Source organism: Cucurbita pepo, chromosome LG11, assembly GCF_002806865.2.
Source record: "Cucurbita pepo subsp. pepo cultivar mu-cu-16 chromosome LG11, ASM280686v2, whole genome shotgun sequence".
Taxonomy (NCBI): Eukaryota; Viridiplantae; Streptophyta; class Magnoliopsida; order Cucurbitales; family Cucurbitaceae; genus Cucurbita; species Cucurbita pepo.
In genome coordinates, this window is record NC_036648.1 from 5,688,112 (window position 1) to 5,696,418 (window position 8,307).

Sequence of the window (8,307 nt, forward strand, 5' to 3'; positions counted from 1 at the left end):
GCCATTTCAAGTGTTGCTCCCCTCGACTTTAAATTTGAGCAAGCCCTACAACATCATGGAACTACTAGTATAGAATGGAACTTCAAAAAAAAAAAAATAAATAAATAAATAAATAAATAAATAAATAAATAAATATATATATATATATATATATATATATAAAAGTCTCTTCAATCTCTGCATCTTTCTAATGGGAATTGCTGGCATTGATGATCCCCCCATTCACTAAATCTTGCAGTTTTTTTTTTTTCCCCAATAAGAATGCTTAAAAATAATAATAATAATAATAATAATAATAATAATAAAAAAGGGAAAATGAAGAACACCAGGTTTTGGCATTCGAACCCAAACTGGAAACCTTCTTTTCTCATTAACTAGAGGAGTGAATACAGGGAACCCTTGGTACAGCTTTTAACAACGACGTCGTTTTCATCATCCTTCAAGCATTGTTTGGGCAGCGTCAATCAGGGTAGGCCTGAAGTCGCTTGAAGCTCTACCACGCACAGTGTAACCTTCCCTGTCTTCCACATCCACGTCCGCTCCATGTCTTATTAGAAGAAGAGCAACCTGTCAGACACATCAACATAGAGTATTAATAAACATCTTCTCTTGAGCTTACACAACTAGTAATAACATTTGTCTACCACGACAACACAAGCAATATCTACATCTAATCCACCAATGCTAATCACAAAACTAAAAAATAAACATAGCCCGATGTTTAAAAACGTGATGAAATATGTAATTTATTTTAACTGTAAACAAATAACAACACTAGTTTTTGGCTCAAGAGTTCAAGTTGGTTTAACCAACCAATTGAGTTATGCTCAAGTTGGTACCAATTTTATAGAAAATTAGGATTATTTGCCTCGTTAATCATCAATCACAACGCCCCTTTCAGCCAGACGAAGATGTCATATACAACCAACGTCATAAAACAGATGATAGAAACAAACTTATCTAACTAAAGCCAAACTTATACCATAGAGTTCGGAATATATATATATATATATAAGAATCAAAATAACCTCTTTGTTTTCGCAAATTACTGCGTTCATAAGAGGTGTTTGACCAGCTTTATCAGTTGCATCAACTTCTGCTCCTTCCTCGATCAGAAGCTCACACAATTCTGAGTTCCCAGTGCTAGCTGCTCGATGCAACGGCGTGCAGCCCACCTAATTTTTGTTCAATTCATCAGCTCCCATGAGCAATATTGATCAGATGATTCACAAGTATGACACAATAAGACTTTTCAACTCTAGCTGTACTTGCAAACTACATGTTGAATTGAAATAAAGCTTAGACAATTTAAAATACTATATATGAGGTGACTGACATGCCTTGTCTTTTGGATTAATTTTGGCTCCATGTGAGATAAGAGTTTCAGCAATCTTCAACCACCCTTTGCTCGAAGCATAATGAAGAGCAGTGCGACCACCATTATTTTTCAAATTTACATCGGCTCCTGTAAGATAAAAAATGAAAGGTCTTGAACATAAACACGTGCATATAAAAATCTCAAGTATAGAAATCGTGTTCATCATAAATAATTTTGGTTTAATCGTTCATTTGTTTTAATTCCTCAGCGGCTCTATTCCAGTAAAAAGAAAGGTTTTGGCTTTTGTAACATACCCTATCAAAATCAATTTCAATTGTGACTTATGAGTAAGATTTCATTTGAAGACTTTTATGAGAGCATAGGCTATATCAAAACATCGCGAGGAATGCTTTAAAAGGAAGAAAAATGAAGAGAGAAAAAGACAGCTTCGGAATTATAGATAATTCCATAAACATATTAATTCTCGCATTCACAAGAGTATANTTTTTTTTTTTTTTTTTTTTTTTTTTTTTTTTTTTTTTTTTTTTTCTCCTTTTCAAATGTAACAAACAAAGCTTTTAATTAAATTAGGGGAGAAAGATACGAAGAAAGAAGCAATTAGGGACTGCAAAAGAAAAATTTATTGGGGAGGTAGGTACAGTGTAGTTGTTGGTCTCATGGCTGATAGAGGCACCATCAAAAGCATCTTTTAATTTTTTTGTAGTTCATCTTTTACTTTCTTTCTCATGCATCTAATAGTTAAATAGTTAAGACTGCGACAGTCGCATAGAAATTTTTCTTGAATGAAGGTAATAAGAAACCGACACAAATAAAAGAGAATAAAAACGACTCACTAGTTGGCAAAAAGTAAAAAAGTTATAATATTTACAAATTACTATCAAGAGATAGACAAATGAAAAGAAGTTTAATCTCAAGAGAGCTCAAAAGTTTCTATCCCTATCATGGAATGCTTTTCTATTTAATCCAAAGAATTTTGGCGTTGCCTTTGACTCTGCCCTTCGCCTTGCCCATGCCCTTGCCCATGCCCTTGCCCTTGCTCTTGCCCTTGCTTCTGAAAGGGTGAGCCATGAGAGTGATGAGCAAGAGATATTTGATAGAGCATAGACAAGGCAAGTGATGGGGACACACGGAACAACCAATACCCAATACTGCTAGTGGAAGTGTAAGTCAGGAAGACATTATTACTGCCTTCCTCATTCTATTAGCAGAGGCAATACCACGAAAGGAAAATGAAATATTGGGGTTCCTTTGCTGGATATTTAAGTGTTTAGACCACTGAATAAAAGAGAAAAAAGGAAGCCATGAAGACAGTCCTCTTTAAGGTTGCCTTCCAACAACCACCAGAATTCTTCTGCAGATAGTTGACGTTTCTCCAACAAGATCAGCATTCTCCCCACTCTACCTCTCTGTCATTGAAAGATATTTTGAACTTTGTGGTCCAAAGACGAGCTCTGATGGTTCCTTCGTAAATTTTTAATTTAACTTTTCAACCAACCAAAACTTTACAAGTTGCTAAAAGATCTTTGAGTTTTGTTATTTTCAAAGTATTTATTTCATTTCTAGCATAGGATTTAATTATTTGAATTAAACGGAATTTAGAAAAGTTGTCAAGACCATTGGCTATATAAACCCAAGGAAAGCTTTTTGTTTCCACACAGTTGAGTTGAATGATTTGAAGTTGAGTTTTCTCTTTAGAATTGCACCAGAGAGCATTCTGCCCCTTTGCAAGCCTTGTATTTAGGTTGCATGTCTTAAAACATTCAAGCTTGTTTAGTCACCAATTTGTAGTGTTTTAACCTTAGATAAAAATTAATTTTTTTCCCTTTTTAAACAAGAAACAACTTCTCACTGATATAATGAAAAGGAAAATATTCAAATGATACCAACTCCTCTCCAAAGGAANAAAAAAAAAAAAAACAAGCAAACAAGATCATAAAGAAATTATAAAAGAAAAGGGAATGACCAAGAAACAAAAAGGACCTATTAAACAAAAACTTAGCTTCAAAGAAAACTCAAACAATAACCACAAAGTATTGCGAACTAATAAAGGGAAAAATTTATAGGTTCGATTCCTACGGGATGCACTTGGAAGGTTCAGTTCAATCGCCTTTAATTTGAGCTTCAGATCCTGAATCTCCATAAATGGATATGACTGGTTAAGGGGCCTGTTTTCTTTTGCAACAACCGCAAGTTAAGTAGTTCTTGCATTAACCAGTTTAAAATTAGGCTGAAATGACTACAAGTGTGTGCATTTATCAGGAACGTACACCCCAATTATGAGGTACATCAGTAGGTGTTACAATAATACATAGATGAGTTTTGGCTGGTAGAACCACTCTGTCTTCTGCCCAATGCAGTACACTCCCATTTTTTGGTCGTCCCTCGAGCGGGGCTCATTTTATTCTGAGGAGGCGCCAAAGGGTAGGAGTTCTAGACTCCTTTTACGCCACCGAGTAGGGAGTTTCAAACGATCTTCAACAAAAGAGTACTTATACCCGAAACTGACACAATGAGTAGGTAGAAAATACCTAGGGTCGAGAGCTTTAAATGTGCTATGATCTCAATAGGTTAGAGACAAGTTCTTGACGGAGATTCATCAACCATAACCTTCAATAAAATTTGGACGACTATGCTCTTCACAAGACCATATTTCAATAAGCAAATTTAAATCACCATAGAGTCTTCATTTACCTTCATAATCAAAAGTCTTAAATGAGTTTCCATCCTTCAAATTTAGTGAAATCTTGCTTGCATGAAAGGATTAATTGAATCAGAGTCCTTAAAGTGATCTTCCAAAGCATCTTTGATCTCCTTCCAACTATTGCGAGCAAATAACCTAGAAACAACCATTAGCTCACTGGAATCCAATTTCACCGCTAAACATTTTTAACCCGTTGAGAATAAGAAAAAGACAACTTTTCAACAATACTTAAAGAATCTTTTGAGATCTCATTGACCGGAAACCCAAGCCCTTGTTTTTCATTCGAGTTCTTAAATACATCCTCTACAATTCAACCGAAAGAAAAGAATTTTTTTTTTCCCAAAGACAATTTAGCTAAACCAAATACTTCATGAGAGTTGTCCTCTCAGAAAATATACCAACCTATTTTTAAGAAACTCAACCTATTTTAAAGAAACTCATAGGGACTTGAATCAGCTTTCTTCCTACAAAAGGTGGCCAGACAATGCAATCAATGAACCAACCAAGCGTTGTTGACCGGTTAGTCAAGATTGAAAGCAGGTACTCTTGCAAGAAGTCCCTAACAATGTTTGGCAGTTGGAATCTTGCATACATGTATTAAATTGTCCCTAAATAGGATGCCCATCCAAGAGATGATGGAAGGATTGAGTGTTAGGAATCACGACTCTCCACAATGATATGATATTGTCCGCTTCCCCAAAAGGTCTCATACCAATCGAGATATATTCCTTACTTATAAACCCATGATCATTCCCTAAATTAGCCAACGTGGGACTCCCTCCCAACAATCCTCAACAATCCTCCCCTCGAACAAAGTACACTATAGAGCCTCCCCTGAGGCTTATGGAGTCCTCGAACAACCTCCCCTTAACTGAGACTCGACTCCTTTTACTGGAGTCCTCAAACTCAAACAAAGTACACCCTTTGTTCAATACTTGAGTCACTTTTGACTATATCTTCGAAGCTCACAACTTCTTTGTTCGACATTTGAGGATTCCATTGACATGGCTAAGTTAAGAACATGACTCTGATACCATGTTAGAAATCACGACTCTCCACAATGGTATAGTATTGTCCACTTCGAGCATAAGCTCTCATGGGTTTGCTTTGGGCTTCCCCAAAAGGCTTCATATCAATGAAAATGTATTCCTTACTTATAAACCCATGATCATTACCTAAATTAGCCAATGTGGGACTCCCTCCCAACAATGCCAAAATTGAGACCCTAGAAGAAAAAGTTACATTGGCTAATTTAGGTAATGATCATTGGCTAATTTAGAAGAAAAAGTCACATTGGCTAATTTTGGCTTCGAGCATGGGGATAGCTCAACAAAGTCTATTGCCCACGTGGAAGAGTGCGTCAAAGGTTTAGACAACTCCCCGAAAGCAATGGTTTAGATGTTCTCATATCTTTCTAAAGACGTAAAGGTTGCTCTTGATGTTGTCAGGATCGTAATGGCGAATTTGAGTGCTAAATTAAACATCACCATTAGAGCAGTGAAGAACCAAACCCCTAACACGATTTTGAGAATACAAAGGAGCATGGTATTTATTTCTAGATGTAAAATTTTGTGAACTGTTCACCAAAACGATATCTTCCCTCTTTGAATCTTTAACAACGGAAGGCAAAACAAAAAACTTCATATTACAACTAATGAATCCATGGGATGAAAGTGATTCATTTAACCTCTCTGATTCCCGTAAAGGCATTTCATGGTACAAAATATTTGCATTAAACATATCAAATTTTGATTCAAAATTAATTCCTTTCTCTATTATGAAAGTTACAGTGTCAACATTCACATTTGAAAAATCATTTCAACCTCTAAACATTGTTGATTTGTAACAGTTCTATTTTCCTCTGCCAACAAATTAGGTTCCTTCATCTCTTGTTGGGTTGTAAACTTGGGCATCGCCTCAACTTCCTTCGAAGATTCTTAAAACACCTAAATAGACAATAGACCATCAATTGCAGACTTAAAGGAACACTGTCCGTTCTCTAATCATTTGGAACAAAACCCCATCATTCATAACCTGACGCAACCTAAAAAGGTCCAAAGGGTTAGTGAATCATTTAGTGAAAATTCACCTTGGATAATGGACTTATATACTCAAACAGATAGTGTAGAGCCTTATAATCAACACAAAACCTCCTACTATTGCCTTTTTTTTTTCACTAGGAGTATCAGGTTGGTATATGGTAATGTCTCCATTTAACATTTCTTCGATCAATTTCAAACTTCTAAGCGTAAGTGTACCTGTATGGCTTGACATTGATGGGTGGTTCACACTCCAGGAGTTGGATTCAATTGTCAATTAATCATTGAGGGAAAAGTTGATCAATAGTTGGAATAATTGTTTAGAACTTTTGGATAACAACTTCAATCGCTATACACATGGAGTCGAGTTTTAGGGTTGTCAATTCTACCACATACACCACAACCGACAAGTGCCACTACTCGTCAAAATATCCCTAGACCCAAGTTTTTGTTAGGCTTTCAAGGAAACACCTATTTGAACCGATGTTAGATTTCCTACCATACTCTCTTCTAGTTGCTTATGCGTCATCGTCTACCCCTTTCTCAGGATTAACGTGCTTTGACACCAATATCATAGATCCAAGAAATTTAAAGTATGCAATGTAGAGAACAAAGTAACGATATCACCATACAAAGCTTGACTAACTTGAGAGAGGAAATCTCTACTAAAAATGCACTACAAATCCCAAGATAACCATATCCCTTCCCCCTCCTACCTACTAGCTCTGAAAGGCAAAGCGTCTTCTCATTCTAACTAACTTTCTTTTGCTTTACCTTTTTACCCTTTCTAATATAGAAGTTTATAATTGTGGCCTAACAATCTCATACTTCATGCTATGGCAGGTACAAATGCTGGTAATTTTCTACTGTGTAGACAAAAGGTGACTTAGGCACCATACAACAATCAACTAAGCCAATTCAAGAGGCCTTCTATTCTCCCTTTAAGCAAACACATAAACTTTCTCACCCTCACACTAACTTAAAAGGATACATTTCCCTTTCAACCCTCCTATAATAAGCTTTCACTATTAAAGACCTAAAATTGCTCCTGTCCGAAACACCTTGTCCCCGATGTGAAAATCTAGAAATTAGTACTGAATAGCCTGAAAAACCGTCCATGATGCTGATTCTCCAAAAGAGGTCTTTCTATTATACTAGGATCTTCCAAACATTAGTGCCAGTGGTCTCTCGTTCCACTATCCATTTTTATGTTTAAGTGCAAATTAGAAGGTGAGAGTCAGTCTTTATCAACACCCAATAAACTAATGATAACAAAAGAAGATTAAAAACGACATGGTTTGATTACTAGACAGTTTTAAGAAATTTCATGGGCATCTTGAAGATGGAAGGTGAGAGTCTAAGGTCCCCTTTTCTAGAGACCCCCAATAATCAACACTCGCCTACAGTGCAGAGTCTATAGTAAGATTCATCCGTATGCTAAACAACTGAGCTTTGTACATAAACTAGCCGACTCAAAGCACTACAAAAGCAACCAGATATACAAAACATCAGAAAATCTTAGAATTCACTTACCTCCGCTTAGCAAGATATCTAAAATATCAGACCTCCCAATGCTAGCAGCAGAATGAATCGGTGCCCAACCTTCCTCATCGGCACAGTTAATTAATTTTGTAGACTGATCAGCAGTAGCTAGTATCTTTACCACCTGGTGCATTACGAAGAATTCCAATAATGTATAAATAAGGCCAACAGACATCCAAATTTAAGCCTTAAACAAAGTCATGGTCGGTACTTCATTACGCATTTCAAATTGACAAGGTGATAAGTCGTCATTTCTTCTAATAACAAAAACAATGCCAAAAATAAAACCACTAGTTGTAATTCATTTACAAGAGAAGCCATGGGAGAGAGCTTTTTGGTTTGGAATTTCACTAATTCAAAGAAAAGTTGGGTCAAGACTAACATCGGCGTGGCCTGAAGAGACAGCAACATGGAGAAGAGAGCGGCCATCCTCATTTCTCAGGGAGAGAGATTGAGAAAGCTGGTGTGGTGCAAGGGCAGCGAAAGCGGAAGAATCGCCGGTCTCTGCGGCTTTGAAAAGATCTTCATCTTTGATTAGACGAAGATCTTTCGAGGCATCGATTTCCATATCCATGGATTTCGAGAACTTGAAGGTTAAGGTTGGAGTGTTGAGTTGCTGGAGAGGAGAGGACTCTCACTCTGATCACAACCTCGTTTAGTCCGAACCGAACCGCCGAAATGGAACG

The 8,307-nt window shown here is 36.6% G+C and overlaps 1 protein-coding gene across 1 annotated transcript; it reads right to left on the reverse strand.

Annotated features, from left to right (window-relative positions):
* Nucleotides 1-265: 265 nt before the first annotated feature.
* Nucleotides 266-8,307, reverse strand: LOC111804865 (26S proteasome non-ATPase regulatory subunit 10). Its single transcript, XM_023689668.1, has 5 exons — nucleotides 8,004-8,307; nucleotides 7,613-7,745; nucleotides 1,341-1,465; nucleotides 1,029-1,175; nucleotides 266-567 (listed from the first exon to the last, which is right to left on the reverse strand). Exons 1-5 carry the CDS (start codon nucleotides 8,193-8,195, stop codon nucleotides 433-435), a joined length of 732 nt encoding a protein of 243 aa, XP_023545436.1. The 5' UTR covers nucleotides 8,196-8,307; the 3' UTR covers nucleotides 266-432.